The 24,956-nt window shown below is 37.8% G+C and overlaps 1 protein-coding gene across 4 annotated transcripts in view; it reads right to left on the reverse strand.

Moving 5' to 3' along the window:
- Positions 1-627: 627 nt before the first annotated feature.
- Positions 628-24,956, reverse strand: part of LOC126356266 (ER membrane protein complex subunit 2-like) — a 72,159-nt gene continuing 47,830 nt past the window's right edge. For all 4 annotated transcript variants that reach the window (XM_050007122.1, XM_050007131.1, XM_050007113.1 and 1 more), the window contains 5 exons: positions 17,327-17,470; positions 17,037-17,193; positions 7,359-7,454; positions 3,617-3,714; positions 628-943 (listed from right to left, as the gene is read on the reverse strand). In XM_050007122.1, coding sequence (XP_049863079.1) covers positions 859-943; positions 3,617-3,714; positions 7,359-7,454; positions 17,037-17,193; positions 17,327-17,470 — 580 coding nt within the window. In that variant the 3' untranslated portion in view covers positions 628-858. The remainder of the gene's footprint in view (positions 944-3,616; positions 3,715-7,358; positions 7,455-17,036; positions 17,194-17,326; positions 17,471-24,956) is intronic.

Genomic DNA, 24,956 nt, shown 5'->3' on the forward strand with positions numbered 1-24,956 from the left:
AAAGAGAAGACCAGTTGATAGGACACATCCTGAAGCACCCTGGGATTGTCAGTATGATAATGGGGGAGAGAGAGAGAGAGAGAGTATATGGAGAGAGACCAAGATTTGACTATTGTAAGCAAGTTTACATGGATGTAGGTTGCAGTAGTTATGCAGACATAAACAGGCTTCCTTAAGGTAGACTAGCATGGAGAGCTGCATCAAAGTGTTCTTTGGAATGAAGCCACCCCCCCTCCCCCCCCCCTCCCCCCCCCCCCACACACACACACACATGTGCACACCGAACTTGTTATGTTAGGAGCAGGAAAAATTATATATACTTTAAAGAGGCAATTATCAAAAGAAGACAAATGTAATAAGACAAGTTCAAAATACTGTAGAGTGTGGCAATAATCTCTGGAAAACTTCAAATAAGAGGAAGTCAAAGAACTGTATATTTACTAAATTACACATTTGAGACTACCAATGATTCCTTCAGTCAATTACAATAGAGAAACTGCATTTGTGATGGATTGAATTGTCAAAGATACTCACATAAATAATAAGAACTATGGAAACTATTACTCAAATGACAAATGGTAGTAGCTCAGTATATAGCTTCCAAGATTACAAGATCAATGCAGCACATAATAATAGAAAATGATTTTAATTTTGCCAAAGATCAAGATTCCACAACTGCAACATTGTTTATAGTTTCCATCACTACATATACAATTCACTATTAACTTAAAAAATTATACACATTTATTAACAATTTCAAAGTTCACAAATAACAGTGTGTAAAGACATCATTTTTAAAATACTAGAGACCTTACAACAATAAACTTAAGTAAAAGTAAAGCACTGAACTTTCAAATTTTATGATGTTCCAGAAATTTGCAATGAACTAACAAGGGATTCCAGGGATGCTACCTGTTTTTTATTCCTACTCTGCCTCTCATACCTGCAACATAAAAAGTGCTAAATGTTAGAGAGGGATATATCCCAACATGTACAATACATTCTGACATAAAATCAGCTGTTCTTTCACTTAACAAAGTGTCTTGAAGAGTAATTAAAATGAATCTAGAATTGAAGTTTTAACTGGTAATATTGTTAATTTGTACAACGAAGATGATTTTTAGTGGGAATGCGGAATCAAAGGAAAAAAAATCACAGCACAGTGCAAAGAATTTAAATGCTACAGGGTGTTTCAAAAATAACCGGTATATTTGAAACGGCAATACAAACTAAACATGCAGCGATAGAAATACACCGTTTGTTGCAATATACTTGGGACAACAGTACATTTTCAGGCAGACAAACTTTCGAAATTACAGTAGTTACAATTGTCAACAACAGATGGCGCTGCAGTCTGGGAAACTCTATAGTACGATATTTTCCACATATCCACCATGCGTAGCAATAATATGGCGTAGTCTCTGAATGAAATTACCCGAAACCTTTGACAACGTGTCTGGCAGAATGGCTTCACATGCAGATGAGATGTACTGCTTCAGCTGTTCAATTGTTTCTGGATTCTGGCGGTACACCTGGTCTTTCAAGTGTCCCCACAGAAAGAAGTCACAGGGGTTCATGTCTGGCAAATAGGGAGGCGAATCCACGCCGCCTCCTGTATGTTTCGGATAGCCCAAAGCAATCACACGATCATCGAAATATTCATTCAGGAAATTAAAGACGTCGACCGTACGATGTGGCTGGGCACCATCTTGCATAAACCACGAGGTGTTCGACACAAATTCACGAAGAATGTCCAGATAGCGTGATGCAGTAATCGTTTCGGATCCGAAAAATGGGCCAATGATTCCTTTGGAAGAAATGGCGGCCCAGACCAGTACTTTTTGTGGATGCAGGGACGATGGGACTGCAACATGGGGCTTTTCGGTTCCCCATATGCGCCAGTTCTGTTTATTGACGAAGCCGTCTAGGTAAAAATAAGCTTCGTCAGTAAACCAAATGCTGCCCACATGCCTATCGCCGTCATCAATCCTGTGCACTATATCGTTAGCGAATGTCTCTCGTGCAGCAATGGTAGCGGCGCTGAGGGGTTGCCGCGTTTGAATTTTGTATGGATAGAGGTGTAAACTCTGGCGCATGAGACGATACGTGGACGTTGGCGTCATTTGGACCGCAGCTGCAACACGGCGAACGGAAAGCCAAGGCCGCTGTTGGATCACCTGCTGCACTAGCTGCGCTTTGCCCTCTGTGGTTGGCGCACGCGGTCGCCCTACCTTTCCAGCACGTTCATCCGTCACGTTCCCAGTCCGTTGAAATTTTTCAAACAGATCCTTTATTGTATTGCTTTTCGGTCCTTTGGTTACATTAAACCTCCGTTGAAAACTTCGTCTTGTTGCAACAACACTGTGTTCTAGGCGGTGGAATTCCAACACCACAAAAATCCTCTGTTCTAAGGAATGTTGTCCACAGCACACTTACAACAGAAAGACGACGTACAGAATGGCGCTCCCACAGACTGCGTTGTCTTCTATATCTTTCACATCACTTGCAGCGCCATCTGTTGTTGAAAATTGTAACTACTGTAATTTCGAAAGTTTGTCCGCCTGAAAATGTACTGTTGTCCCAAGCATATTGCAACAAACGGTGTATTTCTATCGCTGCTAGTTTAGTTTTTATTTCCATTTCAAATATACCGGTCATTTTTGAAACACCCTGTATGAAAGTGAAGTATCAGAGGCATGGTCATTGTCAGCTGGATTTATTAACACTGTGAGTCTAATGTTTAAAATAAAAATTATGAATTTAATTGCTAGTTATTAGTTAAGGTCCTTGCCAAAGTATGGTCACAGTCAGTACTTAATGTTCCATCAAAATAAGAGTCTTTAAACGCAGTGCACCAGCACAGACAAAAAACTAGAATGCAATCAGACATGGCTTTGTGTAACAAATGTAGTTGGCATTCACTACTGTGATTTAGAAAAATTTAAATCAAGAATGATCGTTGGGGTTTGTACCCTGTACTGGAACACAAGAATTTTTACTAAGAATGAATGTAACAATTGGATAATGTTTATTGACATTCAACAATGGTTGTAAGAAAGAAAAAAAAAACCTATTCATAGAGAGTTTTCAGTACATGAACTGTTTGTTAGAAACATGATTCTACTAATGGAAATATTTATTCACCCATTTTCAGCCTAAATATTAATTACAATGGTTGTCTTGAATAAAATTTAAAATTAATCATAATATTTTTTTATCAAAGTTGAAGAATGTTACAGCTGGTACTTTAGAAAATTTGAGCATATAGGGGCTAAGGGGGCATGGGTTCTTATTAGCTGATTAATCACTTCTAAGAACTGTTCAACAGCCAAGTAGTTGTATAAATTTTGAACTTGTATAATTGTTAAATGGAATGCAATTCTCTTGCATCATATGATTTGATGGAATACTACAATATGTGGAGAGACTCAGCATATTGCTTTGCACATATAATCATTTCTTTGTGGCATTATAACTTATACACTGACTCAATTTCATTCCTTTGGTAATCGCCTCGTGGTGTTGAAATTTGAGTAAACATTACAGTAACTCTAATAATATTTAAGGTCAATTTGACATATCATTTTTCATTCACCACTTATTAAAATGGCCATACCTGAGAGCAATTTCATGGAGAGCCCACTTTGCTAATTTCTGTGCTTCCTTCTTCTTTGTTGATGTGCATTTAGGCGACAAACCTATATTGGTTGCTGCCTAAAAGAGAAAATTTCTTTTTAATAGTACATGGGAATTCAGTTATTACTTAAAACCGATAGTATTTCATAAATCAAACACACACACACACACACACACACACACACACACACACACACACACACACACGTCTCCAGTCTCAGAGAACTGCAACCACACTGCACTAGTGTATGTGTCTATTGCTGACAAAGGCCTTAATGGCCGAAAGCTATAATTGTGTGAATTTTTTTGTCGTGCCTTTGTGACTCAGCATCTCCGCTATATGATGAGTAGCAACTTTCCTTCTCTGGTATTAGTATTTCATAAAGTCATTTCAAATGTAGGTTCCTCAGAAGGTGCTAGAATGACTTACTTTGGTTACTTAAAATCTCTCATAGCTTATTGCCTAGTCTGCCGGGGCAAAACTAATAGGTCAATTGGAAGAAAGTTTAATATAACATAGTTCCATGTATTAGTTGTACCACTGATTGTATTCCTTGTGCCTGATATTCTCCTTGTAGACAAGGTACATGTGGTTTTATTTCCAAATCATGTACAGAATCAGGAACCTAAGGCTCTGTTAACGGAATGGACTTGCATTCAAGGGGAGTGTTTCCCATCTGGCTGCCCTGACTTAGGTTTTCCATGGTTCCCCAAGTTGCTAAGGTGAATGCCAGGGCGGTTCCCCTGTAAGACACCAGGTGATTTCCTGCCCTATCCTTGCCTAATCCTGTCCTACTCTGTGTGCATCTTTTCTCTGTAATATATCTAATATGTTCTATACTGTTGTGTTAAATGGTCAAAAGGACAAATAAATAAATATATTTAGCTTCATTAAGAAAATGTAACATTTGACAATGTGTAGTTGCCACAAATGGGCATTAAGTAGACATGTGTGAAGTTTCATGATGTACAGGTGCCTCTACTGTTAGCAATACTACACTTCCAGTAAAGAATGCACAGGTATTAAAAAAAGCCATTAACTTCTTAATCATTCTGCTAAACAAAAAAGCTGTGCTGTTGTCTTAATGGTGGGAACATTATGGAGATATCTTTTGTTCTGATGTAAAAAGAAACTATACAAGAATTATATCTCACCATTGTTTTGTTCTAATGTCCCTTGAACCGATTAGTAGTTTACCAGACCAAAAGTGATTCGATTTATTAAAAATTAAACATGTACTTGATATTTCCTCAAGACACACATGATTAAATATTTGTGTTTTACCTTCTATAACATTTCAGTCAACTTTGTTGTTTTAATATAATACCAGACACGTCTGTACTCTCCTTGTCCCAACAGTGTGTGGGCACGTACTTTATGAAGTAGGAAATGGAATAATTTATACTGACAATAGTGTGATATCACTGGCAGCTTGGCTGTCTGATGTGATTATTTTTTACTCCTGTCCACTGTCCTATCCACCACTACACTCACTGACTCATTCATTCATTCATTCATTCATTCATTCAGACACACATCCTGTTCAGTACATACCACTTTGAGACAGCTTTTACAATTTAGGAAGAAGCAAAGTTTTACATTATCAAAGTGACCTCATGGACTGTGCTTCTTCGTTTTTCTTCATATTTATAGGATCTGAAGGTTGTAGCCAGGCATCATGTGGGCATTTGCTACATGTTGCAGTTTTCACCAGTGAGACACAATGTAGTGCTTTTATTCAGAGAGGCTTACAGCTGGTAAAAATGGAAAATAATGCAGACTGTTTTTTAATCTCCCATGGACAACAGATGATGATCATTTTTTGTTTAATGGAAATGGATCACAATTGTGAACTGCACCACATCATCTTGGAAACTACTCACTCATAGGGAAGCTAACAAGAAAAATTATAGTATTCTGACAAATAACATTTTTTGTAATGAAGTACAATCCTGTACCTTTCCATGCAAGTTATATCATGCTCTTGGCAATAGTTTTTGAGTTACTGATCTTTCAAGTGTTGTTTTACTTTTGGATCATGAAAGGCAGGTAATGTGTGACAGATCCATTATATGAAGTGCATTATGAAAGCACATGTAGTTATAAAAAAGAGCACTGACAATGAAACAACAGAGCTGTCACTGATGTAAACACTCTTCTAAGATTTTTGTGAAATAAACAGGATTCCCACATGGAAATACTACTACTAAAGCCTAATTTAAATTATGAGCAACTACTGACTAAATAAAAACAATAATAATAATAATAATAATAATAATAATAATACCTTGTGAAGTAGTTACAGGAACATAACAAAAAAATCATGAGTAATTAAAGCCTAATTTAATCTACAAATACCTACTGGCCAGTCCTGAAAAACAAACCACGTACACACTAAAATTAAATTGGGCTTTTCACTAAATATATTCAAGAGATCTTGTCTGCTGGATACATAGCAGTGTAGGGGATGTATCACACACAGTAATTTCATGCTGCAATGAAAATGTAGTTACTTTATAACTGACAAGACTATAGTGGTAAAGACTGTCTTCTCCATTAGACAAATTTGCAAATTATTAGTGGATGTGTCAATATTAATTGAAGCAAGTTTTGGGGTACGAGGCAGTCATGCTAATTAAAAAGCAGAGATGGGTGCTAACCATATAATGTGCCGAGTTTCACAGCTGGCACAGTCCACCAATTCTTTTTTTTTAACTATTTAAAAACTGAAGGTTGCCAAATGAGCAATGGAAGATGAACATAACCAGAAGAGATAGAAAAACAAACAGGTTGATAAGAGAAAAGGCAGGAGTAGGAGACGTGTTAGTGACTTAAGAAACTGAAATGGAGATGGGCTGCTCATATAGTAAGATGAAGTGTTGGGAGATGGAGAATCTATGTTGGATTCCCCATGATAAAGAAAACGTGTCATGAACAACCTATTGGAAGATGGACTGAGGACAAACAAGAAGGGTGGATTTAGATGTCAAAAGATGGTGGATGGAGAAACCTGTGTGAGGTCAGGTCTATACCCAGTAATCAATGATAAATGGTTGATCAAGAAAAAGATGAAGAAGAAGATGTGATGATAACTCTGAATTGATGTTTAAACCTTAGTTTACAGCTGTTATTCTAGTGCAAAACATGCTGTAAGTATGACACTATTCATACAACTGACAGATGCATGCAAGAAATCTGACTGGGTTAATAAATAAAAACAAAAAGCGAGTTAGATTCTAGTCAAATTATTTACTGATGGATTTTCCAGACATTCTGAGTTTTGCAGTAACAAAAGGAAAACTTTAGGCCACGAATGAACATGTACAACAAGAAATAAACATCTTTTTACCTACTTTTTTTTACACCTCATGCCTGTGACCTCAGATTGTTTCAACTTTTGATCATTCTGAAACTGGTTGTATCCCTTACCTTTAATGTAATCATTTTTAATCGAAAATTTCTTTTCCCAGAGAGATAAGATGTATTGCAGCATACAATAACTTATTTGCAGTTTGTAATCTATACAACTACTGACAGCATATGCAAAGGAGGCAGAACTCACTGTCCAAATCAGACAGAAATTAGAGTAGCAATCAATACTTTGTTATAAATTGTGTAAGCAAACTACAATTAATTCTAACTTTTACTGTTTCCAACTGCTCGACGAGCATACAAAGAAGAGAAAGTAAGACATAAATATCGATAAAACAGTTTAACTTACCAAAAATAATCCATACAAAGCTCTCATGTTATTTGGATTCAACTTGATGGCTTCACAGTAATGTGCACGTGCAAGTTCCATATTTTCAAATCCTCCCTGAAAGAACAATAGAAATAACCTGTTTCTAGCAATTCTCAAAACAGCACTTCATAGCTGTTTGCAACAAATCTCAAAACAGGTGCTAACTATGACAAAATAATTATAATACAATGGATTATTTGCAGCAGTCATTGCATAATTTATGAAGCAGACAATACATACAGGGTGATTCACAATGATATGCAAATATTTTAATATGTTATTCTACAAGTAAAACTAAAGAATAAAGGTCAGATAAACATAGGTCCTCAAATGTATAGTTACGGAGTTACAGCTAATGAAAGATTTTGCCTGAAGTTTAGCAACTTAATTAACATGAAGCCATCACAAAACTGTAAGAGGTTAAAATAAAGCACGGTTTCCATTTATTTTGTTGTTATTGGTCTGATGATTCTAATAAAACATGTCCCAGATGTGTATGTGCAGTAGCTTTCCAGAACTTTCAGAGAAGCAAAGATTATTATATAAGTAGATTTGTTTACTTTCCATTAAGAATGTAGGAACATTTATGTCATTGTTGGCAACAGTTAGTGGGTTGTTTCAGTCGTTTCCCAACCTTGAAAGGAGTCTGTTTTCTGTATTGTTCAATGAAAGAACATAATACCAACAGTGTATTTAAGTGAAACCACATAGTAACTATTGTAGTTTGTAGATTGTTATTAGATTCACCAGATATAACAACAAAATAAATGGAAATCGTGCTTTACTTTAACATCGTACAGTCTTGTGATGTTTATATTAACTTTTTTCTTTAGTTTTACATATAGAATAACATATTACCGTTTATGCATAATCTTCGTGAATCACCCTGTATTTCTACATGGTAACTGGCTTGGGTTTAATCAAACTTCTGCCTGGTGTCAAAACATTGTAGAAGCAATGGGAGATTTACAAGCACCCGCAATGTAATAAGATTGGGAGTCATTCAAATAATGGTGGAAGGCTATTATCGAGCTTCTTGTATGAAACTATAGCACAGCCTATTACATTTAAATTTACAAATATTGTGAAAACATATCCGTATTGGGAGAACTTCAGTGGTGTGTAGATCATGTATAAAGGAGACCGTGAATAGGATGCTAGTGCAATCAATTCTTGAGTACTGATTGAGCATTTGGGATACCCTCCAGGTCACATTAAAGGAAGATATTGAAAATTCAGAAGTGTGCTGCTACATTTGTTACAGGTAGGCGATTCTACTGCCACCAATGTACATTTCGTGTAAGGACCATGAACATAAGATGAGGGATATTAGGTTGCATAAGGAGGAGGAATCCTGGAGATCCTAAAAGGTATCAGATAGATTATATAATGGTAAGACAGGGATTTAGGAATCAGGTTTTAAATTGTAGGACATTTCCAGGGGCAGATGTGGACTCTGACCACAATATATTGGTTATGACTTGTAGATTAAAACTGAAGAAACTGCAAAAAGGTGGGAATTTAAGGACATGGGATCTGGATAAGCTGAAAGAACCGGAGGTTGTACAGAGTTTCAAGGAGAGCATAAGGGAACAATTGACAGGAATGGGGGAAGGAAACATAGCAGAAGAAGAGTGGGTAGCTCTGAGGGATGAAGTAGTGAAGGCAGCAGAGGATAAAGTAGGTAAAAAGACGAGGGCTGCTAGAAATCCTTGGGTTACAGAAGAAATATTGAATTTAATTGACGAAAGGAGAAAATATAAAAATGCAGTAAATGAAGCAGGCAAAAAGGAATACAAACGTCTCAAAAATGAGATCGACAGGAAGTGCAAAATGGCTAAGCAGGGATGGCTAGAGGACAAATGTAAAGATGTAGAAGCTTATCTCACTAGGGGTAAGATAGATACTGCCTACAGGAAAATTAAAGAGACCTTTGGAGAGAAGAGAACCACTTGTATGAATATCAAGAGCTCAGATGGCAACCCAGTTCTAAGCAAAGAAGGGAAGGCAGAACGGTGGAAAGAGTATATAGAAGGTTTATACAAGGGCGATGTACTTGAGCACAATATTATGGAAATGGAAGAGGATGTAGATGAAGACGAAATGGGAGATAAGATACTGCGTGAAGAGTTTGACAGAGCACTGAAAGACCTGAGTCAAAACAAGGCCCCAGGAGTAGACAACATTCCATTAGAACTACTGACGGCCTTGGGAGAGCCAGTCATGACAAAACTCTACCAGCTGGTGAGCAAGATGTATGAGACAGGCAAAATACCCTCAGACTTCAAAAAGAATATAATAATTCCAATCCCAAAGAAAGCAGGTGCTGAAAAATGTGAAAATTACCAAACTATCAGTTTAATAAGTCACAGTTGCAAAATACTAATGCGAATTCTTTACAGACGAATGGAAAAACTGGTAGATGCGGACCTCGGGGAGGATCAGTTTGGATTCCGTAGAAATGTTGGAACACGTGAGGCAATACTGACCTTACGACTTATCTTAGAAGAAAGATTGAGAAAAGGCAAACCTACGTTTCTAGCATTTGTAGACTTGGAGAAAGCTTTTGACAATGTTGACTGGAATACTCTCTTTCAAATTCTGAAGGTGGCAGGGGTACAATACAGGGAGCGAAAGACTATTTACAATTTGTACAGAAACCAGATGGCAGTCATAAGAGTCGAGGGGCATGAAAGGGAAGCAGTGGTTGGGGAAGGAGTGAGACAGGGTTGTAGCCTCTCCCCGATGTTATTCAATCTGTATATTGAGCAAGCAATAAAGCAAACAGAAGAAAAATTCGAAGTAGGTATTAAAATTCATGGAGAAGAAGTAAAAACGTTGAGGTTCGCCGATGACACTGTAATTCTGTCAGAGACAGCAAAGGACTTGGAAGAGCAGTTGAACGGAATGTACAGTGTCTTGAAAGGAGGATATAAGATGAACATCAACAAAAGCAAAAAGAGGATAATGGAATGTAGTCGAATTAAGTTGGGTGATGCTGAGGGGATTAGATTAGGAAATGACACACTTAAAGTAGAGAGGATATAAAATGTAGACTGGCAATGGCAAGGAAAGTGTTTCTGAAGAAGAGAAATTTGTTAACATCGAATATAGATTTATGTATCAGGAAGTCGTTTCTGAAAGTATTTGTATGGAGTGTAGCCATGTATGGAAGTGAAACATGGATGATAACTAGTTTGGACAAGAGGAGAATATAAGCTTTTGAAATGTGGTGCTACAGAAGAATGCTGAAGATAAGGTGGATAGATCACGTAACTAATGAGGAGGTATTGAATAGGATTGGGGAGAAGAGAAGTTTGTGGCACAACTTGACTAGAAGAAGGGATCGGTTGGTAGGGCATGTCCTGAGGCATCAAGGGATCACAAATTTAGCATTGGAGGGCAACGTGGAGGGTTAAAATCATAGAGGGAGACCGAGAGATGAATACACTAAGCAGATTCAGAAGGATGTAGGTTGCAGTAGGTACTGGGAGATGAAGAAGCTTGCACAGGACAGAGTAGCATGGAGAGCTGCATCAAACCAGTCCCAGGACTGAAGACAACAACAATAACAACAACAACGAGGAGGCTTATGAATGGCTGTTTTTCTATCACTATTTGTGAATGGAATAGGAAAGGAAATATCAGTAGCGGTATGTCGTACCCTCCGCCATGCACAGAATGGTGGCTTGCAGATTATGACAACACAGATTTAGATATGATATACATTAACAATAAAATGCAACACCTTGATTGTAAGTGACAAGTCAAAAACTTCATGTAGGGCTGGCATTTGTCTCTCCATATAATATATACAAATAATATACAAATTCAACAATAATCTATTAGAAGAATTACTATAGATTTGAAATAAATCAAAGTAAGTAAGTTTGTTTCAGAAATAAGTTATTACACAAACAATCAGTGCAGCTTCATTGCCAGTAAGCGAGAGGAAAGTTCCACATTCTGGACATAGACGAGTTAATCATGCTTGAGCGACTGCCGTGTCATCCTCTGCCAATGGTGCCATCGGATGTTGTACAGAGGGGTGTGTGGTCAGCACAACACACTCCTGGTCACTGCTGGGTTTTTTGACTACAGAACTGCTACTATTCGGCTGAGTAGCTTCTCAGTTACCCTCACGAGGCTGAGGGCTTGCCATACCAATCCTCCCACTGATGAAAATTCGCTTGAGTTCTGGGAGTCAAAGCCAAGTCCTCTGCATGACAGTCAGCAGTGCTGACCACTCAGCTATGCCAGTATTTGAAATTAAATGCTGGGTGCAGACACTGTCTGTTGTTGAGGATAGTTTCTACTAGTTGCCACTAGACAATATCATGTAAAATTAAAGTAGTTTAGCTACTGACATTACTACATTTATTACCGTATTACAGCAAGAACACAGCCAAGTTAAATTTCTTTGCCAAAGTCAACAAAAGAAAAGTACAAAATAAGAGTGGTATGGATTATATACGGGTGCTGACAGTTGTAGACAGCAACAATGAAAATTCCTGGATGGATAATACATAAAACAAAAGAAAGGTAACCGTTCACCTACAGCTGACTGATGTGTGACACAAAGACACACACAGCAGAAACAGTATTTTACTTGACTGTGAGCTCTTATTTCTTCTCTAGCAGAAGTGAGCGCGTGCATGCACGCACGCACGCACAGATGCACAAGCCTGTGGCTACAGACAGGAAGACTCACCCTTGGCCATGGGCATGGGCATTTCAGTATCTTTGTGGTTGTGTGTGTGAATGTGCATACTTTAACTATTTAACTAGAGAAAGATAAAGAGCTCACTAGCTATTAAAATGCTGTTTTCACTGCATGTTTCTATGCACCGCACATCAGTGAGATGTAGGTGAAGAATTTTAGACAGTATATACAAAAGGGATTAAACTGTATATTATGAGGAAAAAGAGATTTGGTCTAACACAATTATCTAGTTTTTTCTTACAAGACCATGTTAAATCAACACACCTATTTCACTTCACAATTTTAGATTTTGCTAAAATTTAGTAGAATTATAGTGGGTGCTGAGACTAAGAAAAATACCAAATTTCAATTTTTTATCTCAAACCATTCCTGAAATGTCGCTATGTAAACTTTTCAAAAACCAGCCAAATATGAGTGAACAGACTTTTTTTAAATTGCCCTAGGAGCTGCTCTAATTGAGATATAGAACTGGGAAAGGTGTCATTTTGCATGTTTTTTCCAGGGATATACAACAAAACATAGCTTCTAATTAATAATCTTTTTCAAAGCACTAATTAATATTTTGATTTAATTTTTTTTTTTTACAAAAAGCACAAAATTGAAAATTTTCAAAATATTTCCACAGCTACTTCATACTGTTGTAAATCACATGGCAAGATATAAATGTGGGATGATGATGGGTTCATTGTTAAAAAACATTATTCTGGACTCTTGTTTTTCACTAACAGCCGTAGTTTGACCAAACTGACCTTTAACAAACAGGAATTTCATTAAAATATACTGAAAGGTAAGTAAAAAAACTATTAGAAATATCAAAACATCACCTTATTAAAACAAAACTAATCAGCATATTTTATAATTGATTGCTTATTTTAATTTCACACAACTTAACTAACAGTATATTAACTGATGAAACAAAAAAGTTTGAGCATTTAACTTCAAACTGAAATGAAAAAGTACAAGTATTTACATTACAGTTCTGGTACATGATGTTTGGAATGAAACTATTAAAAAAATTAAATACATTACGCTTTTTTTGAGTAACAGCTAAATTTAACACAATAGGTACTAACAGTAATTTTGAAACAACTTTCTATAAAATATACATTACCGGTAACACTAACCTGAGAAACAAATTAAGTTCTCAGTTGAAAGCAGTTTTCCTATAAATTGTCTTGGAACTTCACAGATTACATTTTAATAAAGCCAAATGGGTTTGGTTTATATCACTTTCATTAAGAATGTATGTTCTCCCTGTCAGAGTAAACGGATTTACTTTTGTGAGAACATCCACAACTGACACCTGAAGGACATCTTCGTGTGCTGGGTAGGAGAATAACTTAGTTGGTCCACATGAGTGAAGAAAAGTTATTTTCACTTCATCAAGTTATTTGTATTTTTCTAAAATGTACCCAAGACACCAGTTTCTGCTACATAGAGTGGTGACATAGCCTGATACATCTTGTAACTTCAGTTTGTCTGGTGATGTAGTTACTTCCCTCTCCCAACTCTGCTTATCACCTGAAAAGTATTTGACTATTAACTTTGATGTTTTGTTGGGAATGAAAGTGTTAAATTGCTGTGTTTCTTTGATTGTCAATGCCTTTTCAAGCTGACTTTTTAATATTTCTTGAGTGGAATACGCGAAATCAACATTTGTGATATTATCTACTGCCCACTCAAATAGATCTCGTGGAGTTTGGATATGATTGTGGTACGGCCTTTGCAGACTTTCATGAGCTGCCAGTCTCTTAACTGAATCTCCTACTCCATCACAAGGCCCTTCCCCATGTGCTGTGGCTAAAAAGTGCTTTGTGGCTGAAGAGTGCCACTCGGCTTTTATGTTGAAGCCTTCTTAATGAAGGCAAAGGTTCAGGAAGTTTTTCTTATTTTTGTTCTGAGCAGCAGAACTGTCAGAATAATAGTATATCCTTTTTGGTAGCTTTTGGAATTTATTTGTTAGGTAGGAAATAAGCCACTTTTGAAAGGTGTAAACCGCAACTGTATTGTGCTCCAGGCAATCGGAAACAATGACAAAGCTCAATGCTCAATTTTGTCTCACTGTTTGTAATAAATAACAAAAGGATGAATGGTAATCTGTTGTCTTGTTCAGCAGTAACTCTGAGCTTCATCCTGCAGAACTATACAATAATTTTCTGAAAAATCACATATGACAACAAATTCAGATTCCATAAGGTTCTCTCTTGTGGAGTTAAGGTATGTTCATTGTTGCTTGGCAATGAACTCATGCCGAATCAAAGTAGACATCTTACTACAAAATAAATCTATGAATTCTTCTGAAGTTTTCTGAATACTTTCAGATTACAGTGGTCAATCCACTGTCGGAACTGAACTCGTTCAATTAAGTTTTCATCAAAAGAGTCTTGTAAAATTTTACGTATGACAGTTTCTCCTGGGCAGTATTCACAGTTTCCCAAGTTGCAATCAACTGATGATGGGTTGTGCGTTTGCAATGCACTGCTTATAAGTGTTTAAGCTGCTGCTGTTTGTTACTATATTTAGTTTGGAATTTTCTATCATTAATTTTCTTTTGGCGAGTTGTGCACACAGAGACAGTGTGTGTGTGCCACTCCAGCAACCAAATACACTATGTTTCGGTCTCAACTCTGCAAATTTAGAGAAACTTGTCTTTAAAATGTTTGTAAGCTTCTCTAAGGTTACACATTTTCACTACAACCACAGTGCACAATAATGCTGTAGGCACATTAAGCCTTAGAAGGTAACAGTCTTATATCCTCTCAACAATGGCTCTAGTCTCTGAATGATTGTGCAGATATCAAGCATGGTGCTGGTTTCAACTTGTTCACAGCCTGCTGCATACATGGACAGGAACACAAGTATGCCCAGCCTTCATGCAGTGGCTAAAGTCTGTGCTAATGAAATGTGTATTTGTGGACCAGAAGTATTACATCAATAGTCTACTCACAAGTTTCTCACACCTTATTTAAATCTTAGCTATAAGTTTTTCACACCTTATTTAAATCTTAGCTATAGGTCCCACACTCAACATTTCGTTTTGCCAGTTAATAGACTATTACTTTAAACTGTAAGAAACTAAAAATATTAGCAATCAATGATAGAAAATGTTGTTTAGTTTTGTTTTAAGAAGGTGATATTCTGATATTTCTAGTAATTTTTCACTTACCTTTCAGTATATTTTAATGAAATTCCTGTTTGTTAAAGATCAGTTTGGTCAAACTACGGCTGTTAGTGAAAAACAAGAGTCCGGAATAATTTTTTTAACAACGCACCCATCATTGTATTGTATTGTATTGTATGTTAAGCGGGGACCTAGAAACATCAGAGAGGCTCCGTCCCCGCCGCAGCTGCATTGGTCCACAACCCCACGACAACTACCGCAGTCAACTTCACCCCTCTGCCGCCTCACATCGAACCCAAGGTTATTGTGCGGTTGGTCCCCCGGTGGACCCCTCAGGGAATGTCTCACACAAGACGAGTGTAACCCCTATGTTTGCGTGGTAGAATAAGGGTGGTGTACGCGTATGTGGAGAACTTGTTTGTGCAGCAATCGCCGACATAGTGTAACTGAGGCGGAATAAGGGGAACCAGCCCGCATTTGCAGAGGCAAATGGAAAACCACCTAAAAATAATCCACAGACTGGCCGGTTCACCGGCCCTCGACACAAATCCACCGGGCAGATTTGTGCCGGGGACCACGCGCTCCTTCCAGCTCGGAAAGCTGTGTGTTAGACCGCACGGCCAACCAGGCGGGAATGAACCCATCATTATCCCACATTAATATTCCACCATGTGATTTACAACAGTATGAAGTAGTTACGGAAATATTTTGAAAATTTTCAATTATGTACTTTTCGTAAAAAAATTAAATCAAAATATTAATTAGTATTTTGAAAAAGGTTATTAATGAGAAGCTACATTTTGTTGCATATCACTGGAAAGAGTATGAAAAATGCTGCAAAATGACACCTTTCCCAGCTCTCTAGCTCAATTAGGGCAGCTCCTAGGACAATTTTAAAAAAGTCCATTCACAAATTTTTGGCAAGTTTTTGAAAAGTTTACATGACCATATTTCAGGAATGGTTTAAGGGAAAAAAAATGAAATTTGGTATTTTTCTTAGTTTCAGCACCCACTATAAGTATACCAACTTTCAGCAAAATCTAAGAGGGTGATGTCAAATTTTTATTTAAAGTGTTGATTTGACATGGAATGACCCACATGCTAAAGTAAGAAAAAATTTCAATCAGATAGAGAGGGTAATGTATACCGGAGACCCGTCAGTGATGCCAGAAGCATCTATTGTCAGACTGCCAGAAAGAGAATTGATAATGTCTTTGACACTATATTTCATACTTTACATTACAGACAAATGCAAGTCATTTACTGACTTTAAATTGTTCAGTTGTAGAATGTCCTCAATAAGATTTTGATTATTATGAATACTTATTGAAAAAAAAGCCAAAATTTTACACACTTACACTTTTTATATACTCATGCATTTTATATCACAATATTGTGAAAAGGAAAGTTGCAGAGATGCTGAGTGTGGTTTCAGTTGCCTGAAACTGCAGTTGTGTGTGCGAGTTACATTTGAGAGAGAGAGAGAGAGAGAGAGAGAGAGAGAGAGAGAGAGAGTACTGTTGACAAAGGCCAACGGCCGAAAGCTTTAATTGTGAGAGTATTTTTGTTGTGCCTATCTGCGACTCAGCATCTCTGCTATATGGTGAGTAGCAACTTCCCTTTTCATAATATTGTTACATTCCATCCTGGATTTTCCATTGTTTGGTATACATTTTATATACTTGTTCATCTCAAACACAATATCACTGTGTAAGCAAATAAAATGAGGCAACAGACTATTAATGAATATATATTGCTTGGGTCAATGTAATTATTTAATGGCGTAGGTGACAAAAATAGACAAAACACCAACCTGTGTATACTTTATTTCTGCATAACGCTGATGTATTAAATGAGAATGTGGATTGTGCAGTAACAATTCTTCCATACAGAAAGCTGCACGAGCTAAATCTTGTTCCATTAGGTAGAGCTCACAAAGTTCTTGCCAGCCTTCTTGGTCACTCATAAACCTGTACAAATTTTTGAAATTGTGTCTTTCACCAGAACAGTAATGAAAATCATCTTCATATGAAATTGCATCTCCTTTTAAGCATATTTTAATACTGAAAAGTAGATACACAAGTATGAACACCAAGAACTCACTTTTTCAGATAGTCTGTCAATTCTTTAATAGCTTCTGGAATTTTGCCCCTTGCTTTAAAAATTGCTACACGCCTTTTTCGAGGTGCTGCATTAGTTTCATCTCTCTTGATTATTGAATCCAACAACTCTAGTGCTTCATCATACCTGAAAATTCATACTATTTTATATCTACATACATGAAGTCTTAACTTATTAAATGGCTGGTAATAACAACACATTCTGAAACATATCACACATTGACTACCTTGGCCAAATGACTGAACTGCTTCCAGGCAGCATGCTAAACGTTTCAAATATTATCTCATTGTTGGTCAAAATAATAAAAAATAAAAATAAAAAAAATGCAAGGAGTCTCGTGTGATTGTTTAACAACTCACAAAATTTCTGGAAGTTTTGGTAGGAAACGCTCACACCATTTTGAAGAATCATCGCTGCTAGTGAATCTTGGGTCTATTGTTATGATACTAAAACGGAACGACAGAGTACAGCACGAGTCCAAAAGGGTCAGTTTTGCCCAAAATAAGCATGCGTCTAGAAATCAGTCACTAATGCTTTCAAGATCACACTGTTTGATTATTGTTGCATGGTATACGCACAAGTTCCCTGTGGTTGGACAGTAACTGCACAGTACTAGAAGAATGTCATTCAACAACTGATGAAAGGTCATATCCTAAAGAAATGGACGGAACTCCACAGAAAGTGGAATTTGCATCAAGATAACATATGGCCTCGTGTTGCAGCAGCTGTTATGACTATTAGGTAAGAAGGGCACTTTTACAGCCCCTCCCCCTCCCCCTGCCCCTGCCCCCAGCCCCCAGCCCACCCACCCTTATAACCCTGAAGTTGCCATATGTGATTTTTTTTTTTTTTTTTTTTTGTATCCTACTGCAAAAAAGGATTCTCGCAAAGAATTTTAACTTGGTACATATTTCTCCACAGTTTGTTTTAAGTGGCCATTTCACTTTAGGTCAACCTGGATGGTTACTCCTACGTATTTCACAGTAATTCCTGTTTCCAGTTATTTATTGCCATTAGTGTAACTAAACAGCAGTTGACCTCTTCGCCCATTCTGCTACCTCGTTATGTTTATCAAATGATTTCTTTTTATATAAACAATACTCCTGCCAATTTTTTGGTGCTTTAGTAGAATTGGACAGACACATTAAAACCCCTTTTCAATAAATGTCTGGAAACTGTATTATTTTTTTCCTTAAATATAGAGTTAGCTCCAATAAGGTAATGAAGTGCCACATAATAGAAATTTCGAAGTTTTGAAGCAACATAGTTAGGTCTATTTGACCGTAAACATACACAACTTGACACTAGCAAATCCTAATATACACTGAAGTACCAAAATAACTGTTATACACATGTGTATTCAAATACAGAGATATTTAAACAGGCAGAATATGGCATTGCAGTTGGCAACGCCTATGTAAGACAATGGCAGATTATCAAGATTTAAGTGAGTTTGAAGGTGGTGTTATAGTTGGTGGACGAGCAATGAGACACAGCATTTCCGAGGCAGCGAGGAAGTGGAGATTTTCCCATATGACCATTTCACGAGTGTACTGTGAATATCGGGAATCTGGTAAAACATCAACTCTCCGACACTGCTGCGGGTGGAAAAGATCCTCCAAGAACAGGACCAATGACTGGATAGAATCCTTCAAAATGACAGAAGTGGAACCCTTCCACAAATTGCTGCAGATTTCAATGCTGGGTCATCAGCAAGTTTCAGCGTGCAGACCATTCAACAAAACATCATCAATATGGACTTTCAGAGATGTAGGCCCACTCGTGTACCCTTGATGACTGCACAACATAAAGTTTTATGCCTCGCCTGGGCCGTCAATGCTGACATTGGATTGTTGATGACTGGAAACACATTGCCTGGTTGGACGAGTCTCATTCCAAATTGTATCGAGCGGATGGACGTGTACGGGTATGGAGACAACCTTATGAATCCATGGACCCTGCATGTCAGCAGGGGACTGGTCAAGCTGGTGGAGGCTCTGTAATGGTGTGGAGCATGTGCAGTAGGTTGATATGGGACTCCTGACACTTCTACATTAGACTCTGACATGTGCATAAGCATCCTGTCTGATCACCTGCCTCCATTGTGCATTCTGACAGACTTGAGCAATTCCAGCAAGACAATGTAACATCCCACACATCCAGAATTGCTACAGAGTGGCTCCAGGAACACTCTTCTGAGTCTGAGCACTTCTGCTGGCCGCCAAACTCCCCAACATCAATGTTGTTGAGCTTATCTGGGATGTCTTGCAGTGTGCTGTTCAGAAGAGATATCCATCTGGATTTATGGACAGCCCTGCAGGATACATGGTGTCAATTCCCTCCAGCACTACTTCAGACATTAGTTAAGTCCATGCACTTCTGTGTGTTTGCGGGGACCCTACACGATATTAGGCAGGTGTACCAGTTTCTTTGGCTCTTCAGTGTGTATACACAGGCATGCTGAAAAGTAATGCCTCTGACTTTGTTTTACTAACATTCTACATCTTTATTCTTCATGTCTACATATTTATATCTCAGTATAAGGTAATTGGATGAAAAAAAAATCTTCTCACCAAGCAGCAGCAAGAGAATGTATATATATTAAAAACAAAGATTCCAAGACTTACCAAGCGGGAAAGCGCCGGCAGACAGGCACAATGAGCAAAACACACAAACACACACACAGAATTACTAGCTTTCGCAACCGATGGTTGCTTCTTCAGGAAGGAGAGGGAAAGACGAAAGGATGTGGGTTTTAAGGGAGAGGGTAAGGAGTCATTCCAATCCCGGGAGCGGAAAGACTTCCCTTAGGGGAAAAAAAGGACAGGTGTACACACACACACACACACACACACACACACACACACACACACACACATCCATCCACACATACACAGACACAAGCAGTGTGTGTGTGTGTGTGTGTGTGTGTGTGTGTGTGTGTGTGTGTGTGTACACCTGTCCTTTTTTTCCCCTAAGGGAAGTCTTTCCGCTCCCGGGATTGGAATGACTCCTTACCCTCTCCCTTAAAACCCACATCCTTTCGTCTTTCCCTCTCCTTCCTGAAGAAGCAACCATCGGTTGCGAAAGCTAGTAATTCTGTGTGTGTGTTTGTGTGTTTTGCTCATTGTGCCTGTCTGCCGGCACTTTCCCGCTTGGTAAGTCTTGGAATCTTTGTTTTTAATATATTTTTCCCATGTGGAAGTTTCCTTCTATTGGGCTCCTCCTTCCAGCAGAAGGCTGAAGGGGAAGGAAGATGGACAAAGGGAAAGGAACTGGCGAGCTTTAGGAACAGTGGTAGTTTGGTAAAGTCACCCAGAACCCCACGTCAGTGGAGACTTACTGGATGGGATGAGAAGCTCTCCAGTTATTCTCTTTTCACCCTCTTCCTACCCCTCCACCTTTCTGCCAGAAGTGAACTACTGGCTCCAAAAGCTTGCATAAGTAAAAGCATTTTTAAATGTGTGATCTCCTGCTGCTGTGTGGTGAGTAGATTTTTTTATCTAACCAGTTATATTACATTTTGGCTAGTTTCATTGTTATATTTATATCTCAACATAGTCCCGATGGTGATGAACAGGTGATGAAAACATTTATCTCAACATGAGAGCAGTTTGTTGATACAGTCAATGTAGAATGTTTGACTTTGTTAATAGAGCCACAATCTCATCCCTGTTTGCACCACTTCATGATTATCAAAGTGAAGTCCTCGATGACATTCTTTAAGTTTTGGAAATCATATGGAGCAAAGTCGGGACTATGTAAGATGATTGATGATAATGAATCCAATGCTTTGGACTGTTGCAGAGGTTGCAGTGCTCTGTGTGGTCTGGCATTGTCACCGTACACAGCTTTCATTCTTCATTCTTTGCAGTTAAAAACTCTAGTACAGCCTGCTGTTTCTCACCACCAGACAGAGGTACATTACATGCTACAATTCAGTGTTCTAGCAGCAGAAGGTCACAATTTGCATCAACAAAATGGGAAAACTCGACTGAATAGTGTGCATGACACGTAATACTACAAATGATAATGAGAACAGAGTAAAAAATTTGGAGGCATTACTTTTCGGTATTCCTTCATATTAACTGATGATCCAACCTGGTTTCACACTGGTAGCTCTAAGTGTTATGGCTATATGATCAGTCAGGAATAGTAGTAATTAGACCTCGGATTTTAGGTAAAAACCTATTTTGTTCCTCATTAAATAAAGGCAATAAAAGTTGTACATACACCAATTGTGCCAATTTATGATCAAAAATACTGGTTTTATAGCACCTAAAAACACCTAATTTCAGGTTAGTACCTTATTGCACCTAAACTTTAAAAATCCAATTAAATAAAATCTTTTATGACTAACATTCTCTCGTTGTATTCCCAGCTAAGAATGACACAAATATTTTATCGAAAATTGTAATCTTATAGTACCTAAAATAGCTAATTTCATGTTAGAACATGACTGCACCTAATTTTTAAAAATCCAGTCAAATAAAATTTGTAGGACTAAAACTACTCTTCTGGTGAACCGGCTACTCAGAAAACAGTAATTGAATGACAACTGGTTTGTTTGCATGCGTGAACGCCAATTGTGAGTCAGATGACTGCATACGCCAGGCTGTTCCAGCCTACCCTGCTCCGCAGAGCATTGTTGCTCACTGTAAAACTTCAAATGGGCCAGCAGGGCACGGAAGAGCTTTGTGATATGCCTCCAGTGCCTTCCTGCCCTGTCAGAATAGCCTATTGAAAATACCTGCACCATTCAATCGGTCAGCGTGCTGCTTGGGTGTGGTGTAATATTTCACAGCTACTGGATTTTTAAAAATTAGATCAGGTTCTAACATGAAATTAGGTATTTTAGGTACTGTAAAATTACAATTTTAGATAAAATATTTGAGAGTAAGGCATGCCGAAAATAGCCAGCTCCAAATCATCTCTGATTCGTCATTGGTTACAAGAATTTCCTGATTTCTCTACAGATGAAAGAGTTATTTGCTGCAATGTGTGCAACAAAGATATAAGTAAAATGTTAACCTTTTAAGTGGTAAGTCCACTCAGAGAACAGTGATGCCACTGTTTTTCCTGAGTTAACTTTGACCAGACACATGCAAATGCAAAAATATTGTTTCTAAACCCTTAATGTACATTAGTTTTGCTAAGTAGATCTTGTATGTAAATTCTTCCACAAAGTATTTCTCATTTCTTTTTGTTTTTATGCACGTTCTGAACAGATGTCACATTTGAGTCAGCATGTTGCGGGGATTGAACACCAGGCAAATTTAAAAAATAAATCAAACTTGACACAAAGTTTGCATCTAAACTAAATGCAATAAAAACAAATTTCATATTGATCTTTATTGAGACATTGTTGGAGCAAACATGTCATTCAATGCAGATGAAAATAGCCCAATTCAAAAGCTTTCTCGAGAAATACTGTCACATCAGAATCCACACTGAGAAGTAACTATTTAGATACTTTATATGAAAATACACTGAGCAGGAAAAGGGAAGATATAGGCAATTCATACATGTGGATCTCTGTCAATGACACAATTGACAGACAATGTCAATAGGTGGCTAATTTGGTTGTTGGAAAGTCAGATCCCGACATTCGCTCTGTATCTCATCTGATCTGCAGCAAGGGGCTATAAATGATTAACCAGGAAGCAATTGCTCCTTTGTTAATGCAGTTCTCAAATTACTTTTCCATGACAGTCTAGATGAAAATAAAGTACTTGATAAAGTACTTGCAAACTACAATGATGCAATGATGAACATGAGTGTGCGGTCCCATTTTACCTAATAACCTCATTTTAATATGCCCCAGTAACATCTGTTGGCGTTGAACGCTGATTCTCAGCATATAAGATGCTATTAACAGACAAGAGATACAGCTTCTCTACAGAAAATCTGGAGAAAGTGTTAGTAATTTACTGTGACTGTAATTATGGACGTGGACAATAATATACTGGGGATTTTTGTCAATCTATTTATGTTTCTACACAATAAAATAACAGATTTTGGTCATTTATTTTCTGATTTTTATAACCTATTTTTGAAAGTGATAGAACCTATTTTAGTACCTAATTTAAGATTTTTAGAACTTAAAAGGCCAAGGTCTAGTGATAATGTTACATACAAAAACCTTCCCCCCCCCCCCCCACGAACCATAGACCTTGCCGTTGGCGGGGAGGCTTGCGTGCCTCATCGATACAGATAGCCGTACCATAGGTGCAACCACAACGGAGGGGTATCTGTTAGGATGCCAGACAAACGTATGGTTCCTGAAGAGGGGCAGCAGTCTTTTCAGTAGTTGCAGAGGCAACAGTCTGGATGATTAACTGATCTGGCCTTTTAACACTAACCAAAACAGCCTTGCTGTGCTGGTACTGCGAACGGCTGAAAGCAAGGGGAAACTACGGGTGTAATTTTTCCCGAGGGCATGCAGCTTTACTGTATGGATAAATAATGATGCCATCCTCTTGGGTAAAATAGTCCCCCATTCGGATCTCCGGGCGGGGACTACTCAGGAGGACATCGTTATCAGGAGAAAGAAAACTTGCGTTCAATGGATCGGAGCGAGGAATGTCAGATCCCTTAATCAGTCAGGTAGGTTAGAAAATTTAAAAAGGGAAATGGATAGGTTAAAGTTGGATGTAGTGGGAATTAGTGAAGTTCGGTGGGCCGGAGGAACAAGACTTTTGGTCAGGTGAATATAGGGTTATAAATACAAAATCAAACAGGGGTAATGCAGGAGTAGGTTTAATAATGAATAGGAAAATAGGAATGCAGGTAAGCTACTACAAACAGCACAGTGAATGCATTATTGTGGCCAAGATAGACACGAAGCCCACGAATACGGCAGTAGTACAAGTCTATATGCCAACTAGCTCTGCAGATGACGAAGAAATTGAAGAAATGTATGATGAGATAAAAGAAATTATTCAGATAATGAAGGGAGACGAAAATTTAATAGTCATGGGTGACTGGAATTCGATAGTAAGAAAAGGAAGAGAAGGAAATGTAGTAGGTGAATATGGATTGGGGGTAAGAAATGAGAGAGGAAGCCGCCTGGTGGAATTTTGCACACAGCACAACTTAATCATAGCTAACACTTGGTTCAAGAATCATAAAAGAAGGTTGTATACATGGAAGAACCCTGGAGATACTAGAAGGTTTCATATAGATTATATAATTGTAAGACAGAGATTTAGGAACCAGGTTTTAAATTGTAAGACATTTCCAGGGGCAGATGTGGACTCTGACCACAATGTATTGGTTATGAACTGTAGATTAAAACTGAAGAAACTGCAAAAAGGTGGGAATTTAAGGAGATGGGACCTGGATAAACTGAAAGAACCAGAGGTTGTGCAGAGTTTCAGGAAGAGCATAAGGGAACAATTGACAAGAATGGGAGAAAGAAATACAGTAGAAGAAGAATGGATAGCTTTGAGGGATGAAGTAGTGAAGGCGGCAGAGGATCGAGTAGTTAAAAACATGAGGGCTAGTTGAAATCCTTGGGTAACAGAAGATATATTGAATTTAATTGATGAAAGGAGAAAATACAAAAATGCAGCAAATGAAGCAGACAAAAAGTAATACAAACGTCTCAAAA

This window comes from Schistocerca gregaria, chromosome 1 (assembly GCF_023897955.1).
Source record: "Schistocerca gregaria isolate iqSchGreg1 chromosome 1, iqSchGreg1.2, whole genome shotgun sequence".
NCBI classification, from domain to species: domain Eukaryota; kingdom Metazoa; phylum Arthropoda; class Insecta; order Orthoptera; family Acrididae; genus Schistocerca; species Schistocerca gregaria.